A 27,522-nucleotide genomic window follows, 5' to 3' on the forward strand; every position below is an offset into this window, starting at 1 on the left:
GCTTCTACACGCAGTTTGTCCGGTCTCTCTTTACGTATCAAAACATCCGTATACTTACGCAGCAAATCTCTTAAAATGTCAAGAGTTCTCAACGATTTCTCCTTGGGCCGAAAAAAAAACAACCCATGGTGCCTTTGAGGACTGTTGGTAATAGCGCGTCCGCGCAACAATAGCATCAGTAGACGCCATAACGGTTGCGCAAACGGTGCGCAACCGTCTATGAAAAACAAAAAAAACTTTCTCACACACACGCACACACACACACGCGCGCGCAAAAACTAAACTTCAAACTAATGTTGCCGGATGGAGGACTTCGGAATCCTTTTGAGCAAAGCCTGTATTTTGGCTAATGTAGCTAAAAACTAATATAACAATTTATTCAGGATTTCATTACAAGCAATTTCATGTCTACTCACATTGGTTCCTAACCTCTCCAAGTTACGACTACTTTGCTTAATAGGCGCCTTAGAGGCCCTTATCTAAATAATAATAAATTTAGTTTTTATGCAACATACGTTTGAAGTATATGATCATACTTTGAGACTGTACTTTCCGTGCAAAATCAATAAATATTGAAACAAATACACTTTTCTTCGTCTACTATGAATTATATAATCCTCACAAACTCTTTCTGCAGCTTCCACTATCGATCCTATCTTTTATTGTTTTCTCTAAGCACCGGAAAGTACAATCTCGTCGAAAAACAATATTTCATACTGCCGAGGGCATTGCGGATTCGTTATTACTCTCCGCAACATTCCCCGGCCCGTAAGATCGGTTATCAGAGTCACTTCCGATCTTACTATCTTCTACATTTAATTTTGCAATTTTAGTAACTGGTCGACGTATGTATCCACTGGACGTCCACACCACGGCTTGACGAATCCGTCCATCTTTTCCTTTCACTATTTCCGCTACTCGGCCTCTGATCCAGCCATTACGTTTGGATTCCTCCACCACGATGACCAGGTCCCCAGGCTTTATTGGGACTACTTCACCGAACCATTTGTTACGACGTGCGATGATTGGGAGATATTCACGTATCCATCGACGCCAGAACTGATCTATCATAACACGACAAAGATTCCATTGTCTCCTAGTAGCTGAATTCAATTCCAGTAACGTTTTCGGTGGTTGGACCACACCACTAGAGCTGAGGAGTAAAAAGTGGTTTGGTGTAAGAGCCTCCTGATGTTCAGTTTCTAAAGAAACAAACGTCAATGGCCTAGAATTGACTACGCTTTCTGCTTCCATTAATAGCGTAGCGAACGTCTCTTCATCCGGATTCCGTGTTGTATACGTTGAAAACAAGGCTATTTTAATCGACCTTACGAGTCTCTCCCACGCTCCGCCCATATGTGGTGCAGCAGGCGGGTATGACAATTTGTGAAAGTTTCAGCTAACTGTTGGTTCCGAGTCATAATTTCTCTTTTTAGCTCGTTGCTGAGACCTACGAAATTCGTGCCGTTATCGCTGTATATTTCAGAAGGTGCTCCTCTACGTGCTATGAAACGTCGGAACGCCATCTTACACGATTCAGTTGATAGAGAGTGCACGACTTCTAGATGGACGGCTCTGACTGTTAGGCAGGTGAACAGTGCCACCCACCTTTTCACACAGCAGCGACCAACGCGTATTGATAGCGGTCCAAAAAAATCTACTCCAACACACGAAAATGGACGTTCGAAAACTTTCAGCCGTGCCATCGGAAGTGGAGCCATTCGAGGTATCATCGGCTCAGCTCGTCTAATCTTACAGAGGGGACATCTTTTTGCAGTCTGTCGTACGAGCACACGAAGATTAGATATGTGAAATTTTTGCCTAATTTCATTCACAATCGTTTCATTATTTCGATGTAAGTATTTTATGTGATAAAAATCGATAAGTAAGCGGGTTGCACAATGCTCTCTTGGTAGAATAATTGGATGCTTCGTATCGAAAGAAACGAAATTAGCTGCTATTAAACGGCTTTCACAACGTACTACGCCTTCTTCATCTATAAACGGTGAAAGTTTTCGGAGTTTGCTGTTACCTTCCAGTACAGTACAGTTGGTTTGATTCACTGGTACTGATTCTTCTTATGTCTTCTGCATACGCTTCTCCTTGGACCCATTTCCAAATATGGTTTTCCGCTTTTGTCAGCTCACCTTGAAGTAATGGCCCGTTCAACATTGCACTCTGGGTCACTTTTCTTCGCAGGTTTTCCACGTACCGAACGATATACGCAACGGTTCTCCGCAATCTAGTCCATTTGGAAAAACGCTCCCATTTTATTGGAGGATTACATGTTTTACTTTGATGAAAGTTACAGGTTTTAATTTCTTCATTCGTAGTCGTTTGACATTTATTATTTACAGGCCACTTTTCCTCTGATTCATGTAAGAACTTAGGCCCTTTAAACCAACGGTTTTCCGGTGAGAAGTCGATGTCTGCTTTCCATTTCGTGGCCTCATCCGCCACATTCTCCTTCGTCGGCACCCAGCGCCAGTCCTCCGCATTAGATTTAGTCAGAATTTCCCCGACTCGACAAGCGACGAATTGTCGGTATCGTCTATGATCAGAGTTGATCCATGCCAAGACCGTTTTCGAATCGCTCCAGAATACCCGTTTGTGTATGGGTAAGCTATGTGATGCAAGAATAGTTTTCTGAAGTCGAACCCCAATAATGGCAGCTTGCAATTCGAGTCTAGGGATAGAAATGCACTTCAAAGGAGCGACCTTCGATTTCGCAACTACCAGGGCACATTTAATCCTTCCTGCACATTTGGCACGAAAATATGCGACGCATGCGTATGCTGATTCGCTGGCGTCCACGAAAATGTGCAATTCCATCGATTCAAGCTCACTTGTATGGTAACCAGAAAAATATTGACGATGAATAGAAACCATATTCAGTTGGTTAAACTTGCTTGTCCATTGCGACCATTTTTCATGTAGTTTCGCGGGTATCAATTGGTCCCATTCGATATTCGATCTCCAAAGATCTTGAACATCTTGAACCAAGACCTTGCCTTGAACTAGGAAAAAAGATAGCAATCCTAGAGGATCAAACAAACTCATTACCGCACGTAGGACCTGGCGTTTAGTGGGATGCTCTACATGCATCGCCAGCGTAGCTGAGAAAATAAAGACATCTACATTCGGACGCCACGCCATTCCAAGAACACGTTCTATAGATTCAGCTTTTAGAAGAGTCAAGCGTTTCTCTGACATTGTTGCGGTCTCTCCAATCTGCTCAATAAACCTCGAAGAGTTCGAAAGCCAGTTCCTCAGATGAAACCCCGTGTGTGAATGTACAAGCTTCACATCTTTTGCCAATTTTATAGCCTCCGATTCACTGTCTTTGCTGTCGAGATAATCATCGACGTAGTGTCTCATTAAAATTGCTTCCGCCGCCTCCGGATATTCGGTACTATGCTCCTTCGCGTTGAGATTCATAACATATTGGGCGGATGATGGAGAACAGGTGGACCCGAATGTCGCTACATTCATTATATAAATCACGGGTTCTAATGAAGGCTTTTCTCGCCATAGTATTCTTTGGGCGTTGCAATCTTCCTTTCTAATTTTTATCTGGTGATACATTTCTTGAATTTCCGCACATATTGCGATTTTCCGTTCGCGAAAGCCAAATAGTATCGAAAGAAGTGAACTAAGAAAATCTGGCCCTTTTAAGAGCATTGAGTTTAAAGATTTTCCGTCAACTTTAGCCGCCGCGTCACAAAATATACGTATTTTGGCCGGCTTCTTCGGATTTAAAACTACTCCGAGGGGTAGATACCACGTGCGACGGGAATCAGCTTCTCTGAGCTCCTGCAGGGTGGCTTTATGTATATAACCCTTCTCTTCGTACTCACGCATCTGCCTCCTAACACTGGATTCTATATTTTTATCACGTTTCATTCGTCTCTCAAGACATATAAGTCGCCTTTCGGCCATGGCGAAGCTATCTGGGAATACGAAGTCGTCGGATTTCCATAGCAGGCCGGTCTCAAAACGTTCGCCGATTCGTTTGGTCGTTTTTCGCAAAATATCATTTGCGCGCTTATCTTCCTCACTCTGTGGGCATTCTATTGCCATGACGCCCAAGCTCTCGATGGAAAAATGTTGCTTCATTTGATCCTGTAGAGCTTGATAGGCCACACACTCGCAAATATGGAAAATTTGGGCCTGTCTAGAGCGCTGCTGTTGAGTGACTTCATATACAGTCCAACCCAACCTTGTTTTCACGGCGATTGGCTCCTGGAGGGCTCCTTCATGTATTTTGAGAGCCGCTCCTAAATGCGAATAATCATTACCGATAAGTATTTGTGGAACTGCTTCCTCATAATCGCTGACAGGCAATCCTCGCAAATGTGGGTACAGCGTAGCAAGCTCACCATAACGAAGCAATTGTTTAGGAAGATTTAGTTTATTAACAGTACGAACATCAGACAATTTATATTTTTTTCCTTTGACTCCGGAAATATTCAGTGCAATACGTGTGGAATTTGGTTCAGTACGGGTGACGTTGGCAGTCCACTGTAAACAAAGTGGGGCCGATTCTCCTTTTATATCTAACATATCTGCAACTTCTCGATCGACTAACGTCATGGATGACCCATCATCTAAAAAGGCGAAAATTGTTATTGAGCGATTGTTTTTGTGGAGAACAACGGGAACGATTTTAAAAAGCGTTGCACTTTCAGCATAGTGATGGCCAATCACTCCTTCCGACTGAGAAGCATTACGTTGAGCTTCTACTCTTGTACGTTTCTTCTTCTTCTTTTTGGTTTTAAGAGGGTTTAAACTTTTCAGTTCATTCGCCTCTACTCTTGTACGTTTGTTGTGTAGGAGAAGGTGATGTTTAAATTGGCAACCCTCTACTCCACATACCCGTTTCTGTTTGCATGGACGTCTTCCATGCATACCGAGACAACTTTTACAGAGTTCATAATTTGTTACTGCTTTCCATCGTTCGTCTAAACTCATTTTTGCGAATATGTTGCAGTCTTTTACTCTGTGGTCAGGGTTCTTGCAAACCAGGCATGAGGGAATGCCCCTCCGAGTTAAAGAAACATCGGTATTGCTCTCGGAAAAAGCATACGAGGGAACTTCTTTTGATTTGTCTTCACTGGTTTCATTGGTGGAATGAGCTCCGAAAAAATTTCTAGCTTCCATTTTCCCACTACGGCTCGACTGTCTGGAATCGAAGTTTAAAGTTACTTCCGATGCTGCTGAAACCATCGTCGACATATAATGAGCAAAGGTTGTTAAATTTGATCCATGATGTCGTTGTTTATAAAGAGCCCAATCTAGTTTCAGGTTAGCAGGGAGCTTTTCGACTAGCTCGAATAAAAACGTTGGATTATTGAGATGTGCAACCTGTCCTGCCATCTCTAAATGATCATGCAGATTTTGTACGGCCACTGGTCGAATTTCGATACGCACGGCCAGTCTTCAGGATTACCCGTGAATACGGGTAATTCTCTGGGCATCACCTGGCGCGCTGCTAGCTGATGTGACGTCAATGGCATGTCGTTAACGGCTTCAGCCCGTCGATCGAAGCGATTGTTGATTTCCCTCCTATTCTGATCTAAAGGTGTATTTCGTATCTCTCTAGACGATCTCGGTATTTCCGATTCAAAATTCTGCGTAGCGTTGATGGTCGCATGGGTCATCCTGCTACTCAGGAGTCCACCTTCGTGGAAAAATTCCCCTGCTGCGTGTCCTACTACAAATTGAGATGAATTAGAAGCTGCTGTCTGCCTCTGATGTTCGCTTGAGACCGGGATGTGAAATTGCGCACTGCGAGCCCGTATTGCGGGCATAGAGCATCGAGCATTCTCATCCGAAATATTACCAACGTTCATTGTCTCGCTCCTTCGTGTCTCACTGGTGTCAACAATTCCATCTATTTGGTTTTCCGCTCCGCCATTCGATATTGCGGATGTTACTTGCGTTACCTCCCTTACAGGCACAGATTCTGCACCGACTTCCGTGACGTCACGTGGAAGTTGATCATCTGGACTGGTAGCTGTGTATAACGGATGTTGTCCTCTCCATTGCTGAACACGATCGATGTTGCCCTGTCGTGATTTCATACTTCTTCTGTCGATATCGTTTTCCTCTAGCTCGTCCTCTAGCAGACGAAACTTCAGGTCCGTGAACTCCTGTTCTAGTTGCAGCTTCTTTCGCTCGAACTCCGCATCTTTCTGGATCTTCTCCTGCTCACGCTTTCTTTCCTGATCTCGACGGTCAAGTTCTAACTGCTTTTCCATTAGAACCTTCTGTGCCTCGAGTTTTTGGAGGGTAAGGCGAGCCCTCGCTCTATGACTTGAGGTTGAAGAATTTCCTGCGATACTAGCAGCTTTGTCTACTATTACAGCACCCGACGGAGGACTTCGAGTGCACTGCGAGCAATAAAAATCTTTCTCGTCTCCGCTTACGTCGATTCCCGTGCAAGTATGATGCCACCACGAAGTGCATTGTCGACACTGGACCATTCGTTCGTCATCAGGTCGTTCGCACGCTTTGCAATTGTTCATCGTAGATGAGTTGTGTGCTTTTTGTGACATAGTGCGACCAATCTTTTAGATTGTTGCCGGATGGAGGACTTCGGAATCCTTTTGAGCAAAGCCTGTATTTTGGCTAATGTAGCTAAAAGCTAATATAACAATTTATTCAGGATTTCATTACAAGCAATTTCATGTCTACTCACATTGGTTCCTAACCTCTCCAAGTTACGTCTACTTTGCTTAATAGGCGCCTTAGAGGCCCTTATCTAAATAATAATAAATTTAGTTTTTATGCAACATACGTTTGAAGTATATGATCATACTTTGAGACTGTACTTTCCGTGCAAAATCAATAAATATTGAAACAAATACACTTTTCTTCGTCTACTATGAATTATATAATCCTCACAAACTCTTTCTGCAGCTTCCACTATCGATCCTACCTTTTATTGTTTTCTCTAAGCACCGGAAAGTACAATCTCGTCGAAAAACAATATTTCATACTGCCGAGGGCATTGCGGATTCGTTATTACTCTCCGCAACAACTAACTTAGGCATAAAATTAATGTAAACTAAAAAAATACTTCAAGACTAAAATTATTTTCCAAAAAAAAAAACTTCAAAAAAAATTAATTTTAAGTGTCCGAACAACTATGAACCCCTTTATTCAGAGAGCGATACAAAGCCACGCGCTACAAGGTAAACACTATAGCGCGACGGCAAAATCTATTGTTGTACTTCTCTATTTTGTTGACGGCGTTCAGTGGAACGAATGAACTAAAAACCGCTTTAGAAAAAGGAAAAAAAAACAGCTTCGATTTATTGCTAACAGAGCACGAACAATGATCAAGATTGTAAGACCTAACAAGGACTCATTAGGATATCCAGTGTTTTTCTGACACAAAATGCCGGAAAACCGAGATGTTACACATTTTTCTAAAAAAGTTTATTAATAAATCAACTCATTAAGAGAAAACTGAACGAACAATAGAACCAGATCCAACTAAGCTCATGAATTTCAGCACTCCTCGCGAAAAATAATTTCATGTTTGTTGGATAATGAAGAAACGCCAGTGAATGTATTGTAGTTCGTACAACATCCCATTATTTCGATTCGAATATTCATGCACGGTGTATTTCTTAAAATCTCCTGGAGGAATGTCGACCCTGCGAATGAATAATAGGTTAGTTGACATTGAACTCGTCCGAATGCGATCATATTACTTATTCGACAGCTTCTTCCGCTCGAGCAGATCTTGCAGCGCGATGCCTTTCTTGAACTCCTCCTCAAGCGAACCTATTATGTCACCACCACCGTAATTTTCATAACTGAGCAGACCTGAATGACCATTTGTACCAGCAGATGACAACCGAGGAACCACATTAGAATGACCAGCTATACCTGTTGCTGCTATTGGTGCAACTGAAGCTGATGGTGGTTTCCCGCTGAAGCCTGTGTGCGTTGGAATGAGGGACCATTTGGGCTAATAGGTGCCATCACTATCGTGCGGATCTCTCTGGGACCAACGCTTTACATCGCTTGTGCTGTATCCACGTATCCACGTACGTGAGCAAGTCTGTTCCGGGTACCGTCCAACAGACTTCTGTAGGAATTTTCCGACGAAACCTCCGTAGGGTAGCGTGCCCATCGAGACCATTTTTCGATTTACCCTCTCTGGCTGTCGCTATTTCTAAATACTTGCACACGAGACCTCGAACGCGAAGCTAGGGGTGAAAGTTTCACATGAGAATAGTTGAGCCAGTTTTTAGGCAATATAAGAGATGCTAACGCTTGCTGGTGGTGAGGTTAAGCAACAACTTTTCCGAAAAATATTTACCAATTGCAGCCAACAAAGGGAAAAGAATGTGTGAAACTTCTGATATTCACTGCACGGGTTCCTCAATGCTGTTTGTATAATCCTACAGTGAAATCACCCGATACAGAGAGGAAATATTAAGCGTGGCTTACCTATTCCACCGTTGTCTGCTGAAGAAGGAAATAAAGTGGAAATGTATGCTACTACTGCTGCTATGATATAACACCAACATCACTGTTATACTGTCAGCTGCGAGGGGTAGGGTATTGTGCATTTGATCTTTCTTCCACGCACCTCACAGAATGAACACTCGTTTCTGTAATGTATAAACAATCGTCTTAATCTAATAAATTTGGTGAGAAAACCTACGATAAATTAATCGTTGCTATTTTGCAAAATATAAATCAGACAGTGAGAATTTGTATCAAAATTGCGCTTGCATAAAAATATGACAATGACGAAACGAAGCACGTTATTATAAAAAGTAATGAAAGAAAAAGAACAACCACAAACATAAAAATTTGATCATTAGGAACGGTAATATATAGTAGAAAACAGCATTAAATTTCAATGTTGCAAGAGATAACCATTTCTGCACAGGTAAATGCATTGTAAGAATCCAGTTCACTCGTAACATGTAAGAATTGATCTGTATAATTCGATGCTTTCTATGAACTTCCAGTACTCATGGGACCAGCATGTTTCTCTTGATACAGTTTCTTCGTGACGGGGTAGTTGCTGGTTGCAGAGAAATATGTACCATTAGGATATTTGTTACTGGCTGGGAACAGTTGATTGAAGGCATTACAACTATTAGCAGTTTGGCTAAAAACCGAAAGACTTCGCTGCATATTTGGACAAATCGATTGTACAAGCTGCTGTACAGTTGCATTTGGTTCGTCGTTTACCAAGGCGGAAGCGGCAGCAATTCGACTGTTCTGATCACAAAGCGCCTTGCGTTGATCCTGTAGTTTTTCACGAAGCAAAGCGTTCTGCATTATGGATTGGGTATGAAACTCACGTTGCGATGGATAGTGCGGCTGTTGGGGTGATTGTTGCTGTTGTTCAGTTGCATTCTCAAAGTTGTTTTTCATGAGCATTCGAAACAAAATATCGGTCACCGGTTTCGGTTTTTGCTGAGAATTTGCTTGAAAATTGTTGCTGAGCAATTATGTTATTGTTGACTTGATTTTGTTTTAGCATGTAGACTAATCGATTCGCGTGGCGTTGATTGAGGTATCTTTATCGAATCCACAAAGTTTGAATGTGTCGCGGCGAGAGGTAGGTCTTGCCGACACCCATTCTGGCTCTTCCTCGCTTGCTTTATCCTGGTATCGTCGTTCATCTGCACTTATGTAGTTTTTCACAGTAAATACATGTTGGTTCCGATTGGTGAACTCGTAACTATGACGGATCCTTGCTGCAAAATTTTACACAATAGGGTCATCTGTTGCTACCGGACGGCAGAGCAGGGATTTTCTCAACGCCAACAGCTGACTAGTCGTATAGTGAATAGGGCGGATACACACGGTTTGCAAATCCGTTAGGCAATCCGCAATTTAGAATAGCCGGATCTTGTTCCTCTAGCGAAAAATTACTTGCGTTCAACAATTTCGAACAATCATATTATTCAGAGTACAAATCATCCGGACATGTTTTAAGAAATCTCACCAGCTCGTTTTTATTGAGCTGCACAAATTAAAACCACAAAAATAAACTCCAACGTTCAGATAACTCTGTTTTAAAAATAAAACACGTTCTATACGTAAACACCTCCTGACTATCAACGATGTCGATAATGTAGTACACCAATAACTTGATCTAGTACGACTGTAAATTGCAAATACGACGAATGGCTCGTACGAAAACAAGAATGGGATTTGCGTACGTTTCCTATTCGTTCGAAAATGAGAATAAGGATGAATATATGAAGTGAAAATAATGGCGAAAATAACGTGGCGAAAGTTGTCTGCCAAGGCATCAATCATCGTTTTTCATTCAACAATCATAGTCCTCTATCGCCTCCTGAAAGATTCTGGGTCGGCTACCTAACACCATTTATCATTAAATGTTCAATTTTCAGAATTTCACCTTACACCCTATTAAACCATATCATGTATTGAACAAAAAGCAATGTCAGAATAAATAAAAATATGAAAAAGTAGGCCGATATCTTTTTTTTCCTGATTCAATCAAAGCAAGCACTTTGTTTATGGGAAAACAATTCTCTCTGATGATTATATTTTCAAGCGAGAAGCAAGAAGAATAATCATCACCATCTAAAATGAAGCGGGTTTCTTTTCAATCGAGGATTCCGACAGGAACAAGATTTTCCAAAAACTCCCGGGTCAGCCAGGTAGCGGAAGGGAGTGGATGTGGAGCGGATAAGGATCGTTTTGCAGGCAATGTAAGAATTATCATTCCGGAGAGTATAGCAGAATGAAGCTAATGAATTCTTTTTTTTTTACAGCTCACCAAATATGCAAACGATCAACAGGCGCAACCGGAATTGGAACTATCCAACACAGCGGAGAAATCGAACCAGGAATGGCTAACGGATTACGTTTATCCAGACGTGGACTGGATTGCGGATGAAACTCCGCCACCTCTCGTTCCCAGCGATAAGTACCAGGTATGGTTTTGGAATTACATCAATTCAAACGTTGGTTCTATCGAAGATGAGATTCCGCCGCCGTTAGTTCCCAGTGAAACATATCTCGCGGATGATGATGAAGATATGTTTGATTGGGAGCCAGATAATATGTCCGAGATTGAGGATGCCATATTCAGGAAACTGAAGGCAGAGAGAGATCTACGGAAAATAAATGCAGAGAATAAAAAACTGCAGCAAGAGAATCGAAGGCTGAAGGCAACAACAGGGGTTACCCTACTCAATCGTTGCTGTTTCAGGTTCTTCCTGTTCATGGTAGGCGAGGTGGCGGAGTCGATTCTTCATTAATTTTTAAATAATAATTAATAATGTTGCGTTTTTGTTACTATTACGTGTTTTAGAGTTTATTTTAGCGTTTGTTATAGGTTTAGTTGATTGGTATGAGGTTATTAGATCTTTTTTTTTTATTTATTGTATACATTTATTCATTATTATTTCAATAATTTTATTTTTTTTAATCATTTCAAAAATGAACACTTCAAAACGAGAAGCCTCAAATAATATTTTATTTTCATTTTTTGTTTTTGTTGAATAGTATTATTGTTACTGGTTTTAAAAAGATGATAGGGTTTTTATGCCTTTTTGAGAAAGAACATTTGCATTGTTCTACTCACAGAGGCTTTTCCCTATTCTTAAAAATAAACAATTTTTCAATTGATTGATTGTTTGATTGATTGTTTTTCAATTTGTTTTTAATAAAGCTTCCTCAAATGTATTCCATACTGTTTCGTTATAATAATTTGCGCTTGTCCCTATAAAGGTGAATATGATTTCAACCGTTTGTTCGTTGCCGTTTCCACTTTCTTGTTTTCATATCAAACATATTCCTCTCTCTTCCACTTTCTCTTTCTCTTTCTCTTTCTCTTTCTCGTTCTCTTTCTCTTTCTCGTTCTCTTTCTCTTTCTCTTTCTCTTCCTTTCTCTTTCTCTCTCTTCTCTTTCTCTTTCTCTTTCCTCTTTCTCTCTTTCTCTTTCTCTTTCTCTTTTCTCTTCTCTTTCTCTTTCCTCTTTCTCTTTCTCTTTCTCTTTCTCTTTCCTCTTTCTCTTTCTCTTTCCTCTTTCTCTTTCTCTTTCTCTTGTCTCTTTCTCTTTCTCTTTCTCTTCTCTTTCTCTTTCCTCATTCTCTTTCTCTTTCTCTTTCTCTTTCTCTTTCTCTTTCTCTTCTCTTCTCTTTCTCTTTCTCTTTCTCTTTCTCTTTTCTCTTTCTCTTTCTCTTTCTCTTTCTCTTTCTCTTTCTCTTCTCTTTCCTCTTTCTCTTTCTCTTTCTCTTTCCTCTTTCTCTTTCTCTTTCTCTTTCTCTTTCTCTTTCTCTTTCTCTTTCTCTTTCTCTTTCTCTTTCTCTTTCTCTTTCTCTTTCTCTTTCTCTTTTCCTCTTTCTCTTTCTCTTTCTCTTTCTCTTTCTCTTTCTCTTTCTCTTTCTCTTTCTCTTTCTCTTTCTCTTTCTCTTTCTCTTTCTCTTTCTCTTTCCTCTTTCTCTTTCCTCTTTCTCTTTCTCTCTTTCTCTTTCTCTTTCCTCTTTCCTCTTTCTCTTTCTCTTTCTTTCATTCGTTTTTTCTTTATTTTTTATTCCCTTCTTTCTTCCTTCTTTCTTTCTTCTTTCTTTTCTATTCTCTTTCATTCCTTCTTTATTTTTTTGCTTTCTTCTTTCCCTTCTTTCTTCCTTCCTGGTTTTTTTTTCTTAGTTTCTTAGTTAGATTTGTCTCTTTTTTTTATTTCTTATTCTTTTTTCTTTCTGTGTTTCTTTCCTTCTGTCCTCCTTTATCTCTTTACTCCTTTTTTACCTTTTTCCTTTACTTCTGTTTTTCTCGGTTTGTTTGTTCGTTTCTTTTCTTTTTTCTTTCTTTCTTTATTTTTCTATTTCTTACTGTGTTTTTTATCTTTTCTTTCTGTTTTTCTTCTTTTCTCTTTTTTTTTCCTTTCCTTCTATACTTCTTTTTTGTTCATTTCGTTCTTTCTTCTTTCTCTTTCTTCTTTCTTCTTTTCTTCTTTCTTCTTTCTTCTTTCTTCTTTCTTCTTTCTTCTTTTCTTTCTTCTTCTTTCTTCTTTCTTCTTTTTTCTTTCTTCTTTCTTCTTTCTTCTTTCTTCTTTTCTTCTTTCTTCTTTCTTCTTTCTTCTTTCTTCTTCTTCTTCTTTCTTTCTTCTTTCTTCTTCTTTCTTTCTTCTTTCCTTCTTTCTTCTTTCTTCTTCTTCTTCTTTCTTCTTTCTTCTTTCTTCTTTCCTTCTTTCTTCTTTCTTCTTTCTTCTTTCTTCTTTCTTCTTTCTTCTTTCTTCTTTCTTCTTTCTTCTTTCTCTTCTTTCTTCTTTCTTCTTTCTTCTTTCTTCTTCTTCTTCTTTCTTCTTTCTTCTTTCTTCTTTCTTCTTTTCTTCTTTCTTCTTCTTCTTTCTTCTTGCTTCTTTTCTTCTTTCTTCTTTCTTCTTTCTTCTTTCTTCTTTCTTCTTTCTTCTTTCTTCTTTCTTCTTTCTTCTTTCCTTCTTTCTTCTTTCTCTTCTTTCTTCTTTCTTCTTTCTTCTTTCTTCTTTCTTCTTTCTTTCTTTCTTCTTTCTTATTTCTTCTTTTTTCTTTCTTCTTTCTTCTTTCTTCTTTTGTTCTTATGTTTTTCTTTTTTTCTTATTTCTTCTATCTTCTATCTTCTATTTTTCTTTTTTTACTTCTGTCTTTCTTGTTTCTTCCAATCTTGCTTTCTGTATTTCTTACCATTACTTGTTCTTTCTTCACATTCTTTTCTTTCTTTCTATCTTTCTTTCTTTTTGTGTTTCTGTGCATTCTCATCATCCTCAAGTAGAATGTTTCTTTTATTCTTTTATTTTCTTTCTTTTTTTTCTTCGCAGGTTGCATGCCGCATGCTTCGTGTGCCAAATTATATGTTGTCTCGGAAGACGCATGATTACATGAGACAAGATTACAAGAGAAGTCTTGTCAGGATAGTTCATTTATTGGCTGTCATAAGCTGTCATCAACAGAAATTTCAAGATAGAAGATGTACAAAATTTTGTTTGCGTCGTTTTTGTATCTCTTTTTTCAATGTTCAAACTGCGTCATTTGTTCGTGTTTGGTCTTCATGCCGCTAAGAAATCCAAGGCGGTCATTTCAAAAATTTTTTGATCCATATATTTGCGCGTTCTGTTGCACCGAATTAAAGGGCAGTATCAGCGGTAGATTGAATAGTTTCGCGTGGAAATAGGATAGGATGATGGTATCCAAAACACGACCGCTTTATTGCTAACGGATTTTGCGTGATTTGCGTGATTCTGTTGTAACTCTATTGTAGCCTTCAAAGATGCTCAAAGATCAAAGATCCGATGGCGATGGCAGATCGTTGTCTAGAGTGAAACTAAAAAAAGAAAGACATTGAGTCAAATAATTTATTCCCCACGCCTGATGCCAGGCTGCATACTTTTTATAATTTGAACGTTGCTTGTGTATGCGTATACTTCCCTAATTCAGATTAAGAGTTAAGAGTTCAGTTTTTAAGATTGGTAAACCAAACTCATAATTCATAGCTAACCCTAATTTTTTTTAACAAACGCATAATTCACTGCACAAAATGAATGCACTGAGCTACCATTCAGCAATATTTTCAAATTAACTCTCATCTTTGACATATTTTGGCTGATCACTATCTAGTGTGACACTAACAGATTATGGCACAGTCACGTAGTTTATATCTCCGTTCGATGCAACGTGACATGTTGCATCATTTCTGCTATATTACTCCTTTTACAGCAAAACTAAGAAAGTACAAATTGCTTATGGCAATTGACCAATCGGAATCCGGGATTTTCATTCACATCATGCTTGCTGTTTTCCAGTTACTCAATAGTTAGTTCCAGAAATGTATAATTTTATTTATTGTAATAGGTGCGTAAAAATATTTCCTATCAGTCAATTCCTATCAACATTAGGAATGCATGTTGTCTGCTCGATAACTGTATTGTGACTGTTATTTCAAATCGCTGATGGATTATTTATTCAAAATGACTAAAAACCGGACAAAAACGAATGCATTAGCTGCCCGTTATATGTATTAGCGTGCGGGTATGTAAGAATAAATGTATTGGAAAATGGGAATGTTTCATTAATTCAAACCGTTCACGGATTAGGGAATCGTACAAACAAATCTTAGAGAATTCCCGATTCGTTTGGTACTTAAATCATCAGAATTCATTTGTAGCGAAAATAGTTATCAACGTTAACTTTATTTCATAAAAACGTGATCTGTTTTCTGAATTGAAACCCTTACTGAAAAACGTAGTTCTACGTCAAGTCTGTACAGGGCGGGCTCGATCAAATACAGTCTCCGATTTCTTTTCACTGTATATGATCGAAGCCTGTAGCTAGTCAGCTAGTGGAATATGAAAAAAAAACTTTCTAAGCGAATCGGTTAAAATATTGCAGAACTGAGCAATAGAGGTGCTGCTTTAAAAGCACTATAAATTATTTACTACATACTAAATGTAAGCTGTTTACAGATTTATAATCAGCGAAATTTTTATCAGAGCTTATACCCCAAGAACAGTCGGACATGAAGGCAAGAACATAACTCTGATAGCACAAATAATATAAATTCTAAAAAAGCGAAGTAATCAAATCAACCATCGCACGATTCCACTTAGAATGTTAAAAACTTGGGTACCCAAAATGATCACACGGGGAGTTGAATTACATCCAAAATTATTGAAAGCGTTATCAATTATGTTCACATGAAATGAAATGGAAATGGAATGTACGGAATATTGAAATACAGGGTGGGCCATTTAAAGTGGAAGCATCTGGCTACCCCATAACTTTTGACAGAGATGTCAGATTAACAAATGTCATACCGCGTTGGAAGCGTCATTTCAGTGCAATTTTAACCATGGAACAATATACACCTAAACAACGCGCAGAAATTGTTCAGCTGTACATTCAAAATAACTTCTCAATTGTGTTAACTAAACGTGCTTGGAAAAATAAAAATAAAGTTAAAACATCGCCTGGAGACAACACTATACGTCGATTATATGCCAAAAATTTATATCGTCTGGTAGTGTTGGTAATGCCAGTCATCTGTCCAGACAACGACCAAGACGTTTCGACGAGAATAGTGATGCCGTTCGAGCCAGTGTTGCAGAGACTCCATCGAAATCAGGTCGCCATCGTTCGCAAGAGTTAGGCTAAGGTTACTTTGGATAGGAGCACGCACGAAAATTTGATTGTACGAATAGAAACAAACAATTTTGTTCGATAGAAACAGACGAATTCGAACGAAGCAAGGGGGAAGCAATGTAACCACACCAATACAACTCAATGTGGTTGTTTACTTTCACTATTGCATACAATTCGTACGATCACTTCTCTGCATCCAGTGTCACCGCCGCCTTAGGCATCACTCGAACCACTCTCCGACGCATAATTCGTGTTGATTTGAACAGGACGGCGCTACATGCCATACAGCGGCTGCCACGACCAAATTATTGCGCGAAATGTTCCCCGGACGATTAATATCGAAAAACGGCGATTATGACTGGCCACCGAGATCACCTGATTTGACGCCTCCTGACTTTTTTTTATGGGGATATTTAAAATCCAAGGTATACACTGGTAAACCAAGGACCCTGGCTGCGCTGAAAGACAATATCCGACAAGAAATTGCTGCCATATCGGCCGAAACATTGGGCAAAGTGATGGAAAATGCCGAAAAAAGGGCACATTTTGCGGTCAAGGCCAGAGGCGGTCATTTACGAGATATCATAATCAAAAAGTAGTTAGAACAAATCTCCTTGGACCAAAATAAATGAATTTCAAAAATTTTTTTTTTAAATTCCACTTCTTTACTTTGCTATTGCAAAAACAAATCCTTCCTCTTTAAATGGCCCACCCTGTATAAAATGTATATTGTTAACAAAGGATATACAAATTGTTGACGACAGGCATTTAAACACTTACAAACAACGAATTTTTATGCCTGTTTTATAACACTTGCATCCAATGTCAAGTGCACGTGGAGGCCTGTGATTGGCTAACTGTTTGTCATAAAACACAGCTCGCACAAATATATAAAAGCCTTGTCATTCTATTGTTCCTCCTCATTACAGGTGCAGGTTCATGTTCAGCGACAAGGGTTCTTTGAAAGACTAGACAGTCGAGGATCTTCAGTTAGAATTTTATGTGTTCTGCAAATTAAAGTATAATAAATAAAGTAGTTCAAATATGGTAGGCTTAGAGAATTGTGAAGTTCAAAATGAGACCACACCCTTTAGTGGTGTTGACACAGAAGGATTAGCTTCCATCCTGAAAAGTATAATCATTACTAGGTGTAAAGAAGGTGCCACTATTGATGAAATTATTGGTGAGTTTGTCCCATTGCTTATTTCCCGTGACACAAAATATCGGTATCTATAAATTCGACAGATGACTATAAAGACCACACAGGTGATGAGTTATTATCGATATTCCGTGATCGTGATTCCATTGCGGACTACCTACGATGCATTGATGGCACATGGTCCTCATTCAATGCTCCAAATGGACCATACCTGTGGTATTGTAACACGGAAAAAACAAGGCATCTCTCTGAAATGATCAAAAAACAAAAACCGACCAGGTTTAGCAACAAAGGATTCAACGTGATGAAACATCATCCCACGATTATTCCCCATGCCAACAGCTCAATGGTGAGTGAGTCCGGGACTCGTGAAAAATTTTTTGATGACAACATGGGATTTATTTCGAAACGGAACGCTTGGAACCGTATTCAACATCGAGCGGCTGCTAGTCATCCATATTTGCCCCCTCAAAGACGCCAAGGGCAGCAGATTAAACCGATGTCGCAGAGGAGATGTCACCCAAACACAGTAAGGTTATATGTGAACCATGTTTGTGCCTTATTATTCTTAGTTGATCCCCGTTCCGTAGCTTCATATGGGGCCCAATTTTTGTGGCTTTCAGATGATCGGAGACGACTTTTTCCTTTCGCTAGCCAGATGGGAACTGGGATACTCGTTTGACCCGGGTAAGTTATATGATTCTATTTTGACAAATAATTCAATTCAGTTATGAACGAGAACGTTCTTAAAGGATATCGTTGTTAAATATCATTACTGCTCATTAATATGTTTTGCTTATATTATATCGCTCGTAGGATACAGTATTCAACGGAGCGGCCTTTGCATTTCCGGTTTGACAATCGCGGAAGCCGCGGACCGTGTTATGAAGGCAACATTCATTAACGATCGGGTCATGGTAAATATTGGCGTTGTAGACCTGCTCCATGGTCATGACTTTGTAGATATGCAACAGGATCTGTTTCAATTAATGAAGAACTTGGAAAACCGCGGCGCATCTGTGGTGCTTACCACGCTGTCACCATTGGCTAATAGTTCGCACATACCGGGAGTAGCCGATCGATTGCAAAAGTTCAACAATCTTATACGCAGATATCACTGGCAATACATTGACCTGTGGAAATGCTTCGTAAACGAACGGAACAGCACGTTGTATGAGTGTTTCCAGCCAGGACCCAGACACGTTAGCGGCAGTAACCAACCGCACGTATTGTGGAACAAATTGGGTCGCCAGAGAATAATCAAATTTTTGAAAACTGATCTCGCAACATTCATGTAGCATCACAAAAACGCTAACAATTATCGCTGTCATTGTTCTCCAGATGTAATTATTTTTAATTTGTTTATCTGTTGTTTTTTTTTGTAGTATACATGTTTAAATATTGTCATTATGTGCGTTAGGATCTGAAAGTTTGTCTAGTTTAAGTTTATACAATTTTTGTAAACCGTACTTTCCAATATAACTGATAACTATTGTAGAAGTCATACTCAGAGATAACAAGCCTGATTTCTACTTGATAGGCAATAGTTAGATTGGACTTAATTGCGGAAACAATTGAATTTTTCTTTTCGATGACGTCGGAGAAGAAAATATCAAATTGTTTTCCACAAATTGCTGAAGTTATCCATTTTCGGTCTATGGAAAACCACAGTCCAAAGACTTTATTTCTTTGGGCTTCCGTTTCTTTAGTTTACACCGAGTATGGATTTGTCCACCGTGGACGTTGGACGTCGAAATGCTATGGGCCCATGGCATTATTTTTCATCGTTAGAACACGAATTGAATATTTATAATTCTATTGAAAGGGTCTATAATTTGAGGGAGTGAATATTATAATCGTCATAACGTAAAGCCTTAAGAAATACCTAATAGTTAGTGTAATAGTTAGGAAACCATTATTTTACCGTAGAAGTAATTTATGTAAACGCTTTGATTTTTGTTGGAGATTATTGTGGTGTATTTTGTGTTGCGTTTTTTTGTCAATAAAAATATTTGTTTACTTTTCTGTGATTTGGCTCTACTTTATTCTCTGTGACATTATTCTATATAAAAATATATAGAATACTATCAATTAAAACAATTTTCATGACAACAATGTATTGATCCTTTTTGTTCTACTGAGCTACCGTCAAAAATGTGCGCGATACAAAGAAAGAGTAATTAATTTAGAGTTTATTTTTCTAGTGAGGATCTAATAACAGATCACGTATGCATCACGTCACGATCACGTGGCATTTTTATTCAGTACTAGCTGACCCGACGAACTTCGTCCCGCCCAAAATAGATTTTTTGATTTGAATACTTTCAAACATTCACGTTTTCTTACTAAGTGAACTTTAGTGAGTCCAATCACTGAACTCTTCATTGATTGATTACCCTTTGATCCTTTACAATTTTCTTTTACTATAAATTGTCTAGTACTTCTACAAAAATTCGTCCTTATAATATAAAATTATTTTCAGACACAATTCTCGTTCAAGATTCTTCAAGCATTTGGAAACAACATGTTTCTCCGTTGCATGGAATACATGTTTGATACAGAGAATATTACAAAATAAAGACAGCTCAAATCAGACCATTCCTTCCTCGGGCTTAGGACACACCAACACATTTGGCCTTCCATTTTTGTGTATATAGATAGAAGATATAGGAAAGTGTTATTCCGTCTGAAAATCCTTTTCCACTTTCGAACAAATATCAATTTCGTTAGCGCCAACATTAATTGAAATTCTGAAATTGCAGAAGTATTTAATAATTATTTCTCTAGTATTGGTAATAATCTTGCTAGTAAATTAACAGTGCAAAATTTCGACTATCTAAAACAAATAAAAAGTGTTAGAAACTCTATCTTTCTGAGACCTGCTAGCGTAAACGAAGTTCGTATTCTGATAAGTCAGCTTGATGTTAAGAAGAGCAAAGGTTATGACAACTTTCCTGCTGACTTGATAAAGGTTAACATAGGTCGGTTCGCTGAAATCATATCCGAAATATTCAATAGAATAATCCTAACTGGAGTTTATTCGAATATTCTGAAAATCGCCAAAGTTTCACCTGTGTTTAAATCTGGAGACAATAGTGATCCTTCGAACTATCGACCAATTTCAACATTATCTGTTCTCAACAAAATCTTGGAAAAACTCTTAACTTGTAGACTTACCGACTTCTTGAGTGCCAACAATGTTATATACCAATATCAGTATGGTTTCCGGGAAGGTTGTGGCACAATGACCGCTATTACAGAGCTCGTCGACGAATTGATCTGCGAAATTGATCAAAAAAGGTTCGTAGGAGGCTTATTTTTCGATCTTAAGAAAGCTTTCGACACTCTTAATCACGAAATTTTACTGAAAAAGCTTGATCGATATGGGATAAGAGGAGTTGCCAACGATCTGATAAAAAGTTACCTGTCCGATCGAAAACAATTTGTAGTAATTAACGGTGCTCGTAGTAGCTTACGTCCGATTGATATAGGAGTTCCTCAAGGAAGCAACATAGGTCCTCTACTCTTCTTGATATTTATCAATGATCTTGGTAATTTAACGCTCCACGGAGTACCAAGACTTTTTGCAGACGATTCGGCGTTATTCTATCCGCGTCCTGATATTCAAACTATTGTAGCGGACATGGAATCAGATATAGTGAAACTCATGGAATATTTCAGTGGCAATTATCTGACCATCAACCTCACTAAAACAAAGTATATGGTCTTCCATTCGCCACGAAAAAAAATACCTCAACACCGTGATTCATGTGTGGGAATCCTGACTATTGAAAAAGTCTTCTCTTTCAAATACTTAGGATTGTATTTAGATTCTGCCCTTTCCTGGGATACTCACATTAAACATGTATCGAGTAAAGTTGCAAGTTTATGTGGTCTCATGAAAAGAGTACGCTGTTTTATACCAAAAAGAGCATTGTTACAGTTTTATTTTGCATGCATCCACTCCATCCTCCAATACTTAATTGTAGTCTGGGGTCATGCTGCCAAATCAAAATTGAAAAAAAATTCAAACGCTGCAAAATAGATGTGTGAAAGTAGTTTTCAATCTTCCTCACTTATATCCGACAGTTGCGCTTTACACTACTGTACAAAATAGAATTATTCCTATTTCAGGCCTATGTGATATTCAAAGTATCATGTTTGTTCATAATGTTTTGCATAACCGTAATTTTCACCATAATATCACATTCCCTACTCGAATAAACCTTCTGAATACGAGAAATGCAAATGACTTAATGAGAACCAGAGCTTTTACGAAATTGGGACTCACGCGCATAAAAAGTTACGGTCCATTAAAATTCAACGTGCTTCCCAACAATCTGAAAGCAATAAGCAATCAACATATTTTTAAAAATAAGCTGAAACAGTATATGACGATCCACATAAATCAATATATTCTGTAAATGTGCCGACCATCTTATGTATATGTATGCTTTGGTTAATAATATTTTCCGTCATTTTTCTTTTTCCTGCGTCGTTCTAATGTTGTATAATATGGTGGATCCCTTCAAAGGAACTCTAATGTTCCACTGGGATTTCACATGTTTTGTTTTCTTCGTTTGTTGTTATATTCTCCGCTATCTCTTCTTATGTTTGTTGTCTGTTAGCAAGAGTCCACTACCAGGGGGCTCTCTATTCGAGCTTTCTGGTGTGGGGGTTAGTGGAGGGTATAAAAAAAAAAAAAACATCAAATGGACTAACAACGCTTAATTAATTGTAGAACATATGGAAATTAAATTTTCCGAATTTTCCGATTTTTCTCTCCGCTATATTGATCTACGGGAAGAGACGAATACAACGCAATATAGATGACTCAAATTGAACCATACCTTCCTCGGGTTTTGCGCTTACCAACACATTTGGCCTTCAATTTTTATTTATAGAATATTAGATATGGAAATATGGTATTTCGCCTAAAAATCAATTTCCACTTACGAACAAAGATCATTACGATAGCGCAAATATCGAATGGACTAACAACGCTTATTATCATGTAATTTTCAAACATGTGGGAATTCAATTTTCCGAATTTTCCGACCTTCCTTCAGATTTTTCCGAAAATTTTCCGGGTTTTCTCTCCAATATATTGATCTACTGGAAGAGACGAATACAACAAAATAAAGAAGCCTAAAATCGGACCATCCCTTCTTCGGGTTTTCCGCTTACCAAAAGATTTTGCCTTACATTTTTATTTATATAGATTGTTTGACATTTCAACATACAAAAGCATAACCCAGCATAGATTCTACGAATTATTCAGAAACATTACAAAATAAACATCGTACGAATAATGAGTCTACGAAACCTTGGCTGTATCGCGAGAACCCTTGGGAGTTGCCCAGAAAACACGTGTACACACAGCGCACAATTTAGACTTCTCCCTCCCCGCCCGTGAGCAAGCGTGGAAAATGGCTACACTCCACCCTCACCTCCACATTAGCATTTTTCCCGCCGTTTCGATTAACAAATCAGGAAAAATATAATTATGCCTCTATTCCATTTTAAGTTTGTTTCGTTTCATATTTTAGGTTTTTTTTTGTCAATGGAAAAAAACTAAAATTATTGGATTCAAGAAAAGAAATTATATGTTTAGAAAATAAAATAGGTAGCAGCAGCAGCGTAGTGTGCGGGCGGCAAACCCGGCATTTGCCGGTGGCGCTGACTCTTTGGTGCGCCAAAATCCAAGAATTTACAATAGTTATTTTTTCCCCGTTTTATATTTCATCTTCAATTGATTAAAAAAGTATGATTAATTGCTTCTGTCCGTACATGAAACTAATAACCTCTCTTTGATTTCGCAAAATTGAAACACCCAACATCACACTACATCAAATTATACTCTTTGGATTTTTCCGCAACGCAGGCCTGGGCGCCCCTCCATGATATGCGATGTTTTACAATTATTGCTTAAGCCGCATTATAAGAACGCATTCTGTGCATACAGTTGGAACAGCGTGGAGAAGCTATAGCGGATATAGCGGATCTAATTTTTCGTTTATAAAGGGAGACGGACTAACATCTATGAGCATGGATCAATTGATTAGACTGTGTCAAATTTCGGACGGAAGTATTCCTCAGACGTTGATACAGAGGAACTTGTATCAGATGTGGAAGAGTTCAAGATGCAGATGAAAGACCTATTCTCTGACCTGAACTCTTCGACGCCTATAGGCATCTTGAACATTATTCTCAGATATTCTCTCGGATCAGTTTATTCTAAGGGTGGGTTTAGACTAGTGATATATTCATGAGAAGAAATATGATGAGATTTATAGAAATCGCATCAACCGTTTACACTAGCGTGAACTTCTATAATGAATATATTCATATTTTCGATGAATTTATTCACCTGAAGTAGAACTGCATACAACTTTAGTGATTTCTCACCAGTGAGAAATCCACAAGCGTTTACATATGCTGAATTTATTCAAGTTATATTAGGCTGTCAAAAAAGTCCTGCGGTATTTTTTTTGAATTTTCATTTGTTCATAAAATTAGTTACAATCATCTGTTTTAAGTCAAATATGCGCCGTCTTGTTCGATGACTTGTTCCCAACGAGATGCCAACTTCAAAATACCCCTGTTATAGAAGCTCGCTTCCTTATTGGCAAAAAACTCGGATAGCCAATTTTCACAGGCCTCTTTTGTGGCTAACTTCTGACTACCTAGCTCGTTCGCCATGGACAAAAAGAGGTGGTAGTCACTTGGCACAAGGTCCGGACTATACGGCGGATGCAAAAGAACCTCCCATCCGAGCTCCCGGAGCTCCTGGCGCGTCACCAAAGAAGTGTGTGGCCTGGCGTTGTCCTGATGGAAGACAATGCGGCCTCTGTTTATCAAAGATGGCCTCTTCTTCATGAGTGCTACCTTCAAGCGGTCCAGTTGTTGGCAGTACAGGTCCGAATTGAGCGTTTGGCCATAGGGAAGCAGCTCATAATAGATTATTCCTTGACAATCCCACCAAACACACAGCAGAACCATCCTGGCCGTTAATGAGGGCTTGGCCACCGTCTGAGCCGCTTCAGCGGGCTTCGACCACGACCGTTTGCGCTTCACGTTGTCGTAAGTGACCCACTTTTCATCGCCAGTTACCATCCGCTTCAGAAACGGGTTTTTTTGTTGCGATTCAGCAGCGATTCACATGCGTCGATACGGTCAAAGATGTTTTTTGCGTCAACGTGTGTGGCACCCATACATCGAGCTGCTTTGTGAATCCAAGCTTCTTCAAATGGCTAATAACGGTTTGATGACTTATCCCCAGCTCTTGGCCGATGCTACGGCTGCTACTATGCCGGTCTTTCTCGGCTAATTCAGCGATTTTGTCGCAATTTTCGACGACAGGCATTCCGGAGCGTGGCGCATCTTCGACGACCTCTACACCAGAACGAAAACGTTGAAACCATCGTTGTGCGGTGGAAATGGAAACTGTATCGGGTCCATAAACTGCACAAATTTTATTGGTACTGTAAAATATGTCGGATTTTCTCTTTATTTTGCTCCATATTTGCGACACTATTACTCACGAACGACTTAACCAAACAAAACACTGTTAAGGACTATATTATAGCAAAAATACCTTTCCAACAAGCTATAGTATGACTCGATACAATGAATACAACTAGAACTACGCGCTTATAACGACACCTCGACACCTTCTAGGCGTCAAATCTTTAGACCGTATTGGTTTGGAAATATTAAGCGATTTGCTTAGGTGGTCCAAATTCCCCCCTTTTCCCCTAATTATTTTTGCCTTATGGCCAACGCAACATACTGCTATGGTGGCTTTTTTCTGCTATGGTGGCTTTACATTGATCCTGTTAATTGCAGTATTTATTAGCATTGATCGTATCACCTTGAGGAAAGAACTCTGGTACACTATACCTTTTATACATACATGTTTATATAAATACAACCACTTGGGGCAACCTAAGGGGCTGTCCACATACCGTTCTGAATCATATTTCGGACACTTTGTAATAATATCTTGAAATGCTTAAATCCCTGATGATATAACTGTGAAATTAATATCACAATTGATTCTTTAGATTATCCCTTTGGTTTCACTATTATTATTTTTTTTGTCCCATTTATTTATTTTAGGCTCATTGGCATTTTTAGCTGTAACAGAGCCAAATTTTAATCGTGTACATGTCACATATTTATCATATCTATAATTAGCACATTACACAGTTGCCATTTTTCAGCGTTAGAGTATTTCCTTCTATACCATTCCATATGGTACACATTTACACAGTAGCAGCCATTTAGGCGTAAGAGTTTTCTATCTGTTCTTCCATTATCCAGTTAGACCGGACAGCAGAGACAGTTGATTGGTCATTGTTGAGTTATTTATATAGAATAGCAGCCCGATGTGTCTTGCAGAGCAGAGCAGTTGTATGGATGAATTGATCATATTTCGACCGTGGATCGATCTCCATCGCTGATGATTGTTGCGTGGACGTAGTTATTCTGTAACAACACAAAGATGGTCAATGAGGGCCCTGAGTTTCGAACTCACGATCGATCGCTTACTAAGCGAACGCGCAACCAATGTGGCTACGGAGGCCCCCCACTATTATTTTATATTAGATTTATCATTAAATTATAACATAGTAGGCAAAAATCTAACAGCACTACTCATTATTGTTTGTTTTTGACGTTCGCTCAGCGTGAGCAGGTAGAATATAACCGTTTAAGGACCGTATCGTTATTTATGGGTACGCCTTAGAGTCTCCGTCTGAAAAAGACTATAGCTTGTTTTGACAGCTGTTTATTTTTCTCCTGTTGTTGACACAGTTAGCGTTCAGTTAGCATTGTTAAAAGATCGTTTTTTCCTAAAAGTGCAATCATGAGAGGGCTAACAGAAGAAAAACGAAAATCCATTGTGACCAGATACTGCTCCGAAACAGGAATATCAATGAGAAAATTGGCGAAGGCGGAAGGAGTAAGCGTCCATGCGGTCCAAAACGCTATCAAGCGATTTGGTATGTATAATACATTGAAGGATCTACCCGGTCGCGGCAGAAAACCTGGGCCATCCAAGCCAAACTTGGATAAAAAGATTTGCAGGCAATTTGAAAGAAAAAAGGAATTATCGATACGGGATTGCGCAAAAAAGTGTGGAACATCAATCGGTATGGTTCAACGTGCCAAAGAACGTAACTCACTGAAGGCATATAGAAAGCAAAAATGTCCCAAACGCAGCCAAATTCAGGCAAGTTCCGTGAAAACCCGTGCCCGTAAGCTTTACTATGGGATTTTAAGCAAACGCGAACTGTGCATCGTCATGGATGATGAAACCTACGTCAAACTGGACTACAAAACTCTTCCTGGGGCACAGTTTTACACTGTAAAGCAAGGAACAGATGTCCCGAACGCGGAGAAGTCAATTTTTTGCGAAAAATTCGGTAAGAAAGTGCTGGTTTGGCAAGCTGTTTGTCAATGTGGCATGAAATCATCTCCTTTCTTCACTCTCGGGAATATGAATGGTGAAATTTACCGGAAAGAATGTCTCCAAAAGCGTGTGTTACCGCTCATCCGAAAGCACACTGGTCCGACACTATTTTGGCCTGATTTGGCATCATGCCACTATGCACGTTTGACCTTGGATTGGTATCGCGAGAATAATGTCGATTTTGTGGAAAAGGAGATGAATCCTCCAAATTGTCCGCAAATAAGACCTATTGAAAAATTTTGGGCTTTGATGAAGGGACGACTGCGGAAGAAGGACAAGGCAGCCGATGACCTTGAGCAGTTCAAAAAGGATTGGATAAATGTGAGCAAACAAGTCGATGAGACGGTTGTCCAGAACCTAATGAGGGACATCAAGAAGCAGGTGCGATCATTGGCGCGAAAATCAGAATCTTGATTATTTTTTACTGTTACTCCTTTCTTTCATTCATAAGATACAATATTTTGATATCAGAACTGAAAAATAAATGCAATATTTGAAATAAAGCTGTGTTTTGAGCGTACCCATAATTAACGATACGGTCCTTATTAATAGTTCAATTTCTCTCGTGTTTCATCCCTGATCATTATCGTCATCAGTTAACTATTATTGCTTGGTAAGTGTTTCACAGTGGATTATAAATCATAATAAAGTATATTGTAATTTTTCTGCAAAAAAATATAAAATTATAAAATGTCCGAAATTTGATTCGAATTGTTTTCCTACGATTCATATTTCGGACAATTAAAATTGGTGATACT

At 38.9% G+C, this 27,522-nt stretch overlaps 3 protein-coding genes across 11 annotated transcripts; 2 read left to right on the forward strand and 1 right to left on the reverse strand.

Moving 5' to 3' along the window:
* Positions 1 to 386: 386 nt before the first annotated feature.
* Positions 387 to 8,551, reverse strand: LOC129777849 (uncharacterized). Of its 7 annotated transcripts, none has more exons than XM_055784396.1 (4): positions 8,467 to 8,486; positions 8,288 to 8,403; positions 7,722 to 8,222; positions 387 to 7,664 (listed from the first exon to the last, which is right to left on the reverse strand). In XM_055784396.1, exon 4 carries the CDS (start codon positions 5,374 to 5,376, stop codon positions 2,029 to 2,031), a length of 3,348 nt encoding a protein of 1,115 aa, XP_055640371.1. In that variant the 5' UTR covers positions 5,377 to 7,664; positions 7,722 to 8,222; positions 8,288 to 8,403; positions 8,467 to 8,486; the 3' UTR covers positions 387 to 2,028. The 7 variants fall into 7 exon arrangements, with proteins under 7 accessions (XP_055640371.1, XP_055640372.1, XP_055640369.1 ...); XM_055784397.1 differs by lacking the exon at positions 8,467 to 8,486 and having other exon boundaries at positions 387 to 6,646; positions 6,701 to 7,664; positions 8,288 to 8,417; XM_055784399.1 differs by lacking the exon at positions 8,467 to 8,486 and having other exon boundaries at positions 4,457 to 6,646; positions 6,701 to 7,664; positions 8,288 to 8,417.
* Positions 8,552 to 10,569: 2,018 nt separating this feature from the next.
* LOC129773919 (uncharacterized) lies at positions 10,570 to 14,717 on the forward strand. The gene is made up of 4 exons (XM_055777584.1): positions 10,570 to 10,721; positions 10,785 to 10,946; positions 13,814 to 13,900; positions 14,709 to 14,717. The coding sequence occupies exons 1-4, from the start codon at positions 10,599 to 10,601 to the stop codon at positions 14,715 to 14,717; spliced, it is 381 nt and encodes a 126-aa protein (XP_055633559.1). The 5' UTR covers positions 10,570 to 10,598.
* A 2,325-nt stretch (positions 14,718 to 17,042) lies between these two features.
* On the forward strand, positions 17,043 to 19,319 carry LOC129777850 (maternal effect protein oskar). Of its 3 annotated transcripts, none has more exons than XM_055784401.1 (4): positions 17,043 to 17,313; positions 17,376 to 17,839; positions 17,913 to 17,976; positions 18,106 to 19,319. In XM_055784401.1, exons 1-4 carry the CDS (start codon positions 17,175 to 17,177, stop codon positions 18,585 to 18,587), a joined length of 1,149 nt encoding a protein of 382 aa, XP_055640376.1. In that variant the 5' UTR covers positions 17,043 to 17,174; the 3' UTR covers positions 18,588 to 19,319. The 3 variants fall into 3 exon arrangements, with proteins under 3 accessions (XP_055640376.1, XP_055640375.1, XP_055640377.1); XM_055784400.1 differs by having other exon boundaries at positions 17,376 to 17,818; positions 17,880 to 17,976; XM_055784402.1 differs by having other exon boundaries at positions 17,376 to 17,818.
* The last annotated feature ends 8,203 nt before the right edge of the window (positions 19,320 to 27,522 follow it).

This window comes from Toxorhynchites rutilus, chromosome 3 (genome assembly GCF_029784135.1).
Source record: "Toxorhynchites rutilus septentrionalis strain SRP chromosome 3, ASM2978413v1, whole genome shotgun sequence".
In the NCBI taxonomy this organism is placed as follows: domain Eukaryota; kingdom Metazoa; phylum Arthropoda; class Insecta; order Diptera; family Culicidae; genus Toxorhynchites; species Toxorhynchites rutilus.

Bases quoted from the DNA above. Each gene is read 5' to 3' on its own strand.
- LOC129777849 (XM_055784394.1), bottom strand. From the start codon at position 5,376: ATGGCAGGACAGGTTGCACATCTCAATAATCCAACGTTTTTATTCGAG.
- LOC129773919 (XM_055777584.1), top strand. From the start codon at position 10,599: ATGAAGCGGGTTTCTTTTCAATCGAGGATTCCGACAGGAACAAGATTT. The intron at 10,722-10,784 runs GTAAGAATTATC...TTTTTTTTACAG, and splicing joins AGGATCGTTTTGCAGGCAAT to CTCACCAAATATGCAAACGA. The intron at 10,947-13,813 runs GTATGGTTTTGG...TTTTCTTCGCAG, and splicing joins TTCCCAGCGATAAGTACCAG to GTTGCATGCCGCATGCTTCG.
- LOC129777850 (XM_055784400.1), top strand. From the start codon at position 17,175: ATGGTAGGCTTAGAGAATTGTGAAGTTCAAAATGAGACCACACCCTTT. The intron at 17,314-17,375 runs GTGAGTTTGTCC...TAAATTCGACAG, and splicing joins CACTATTGATGAAATTATTG to ATGACTATAAAGACCACACA. The intron at 17,977-18,105 runs GTAAGTTATATG...TATCGCTCGTAG, and splicing joins GGGATACTCGTTTGACCCGG to GATACAGTATTCAACGGAGC.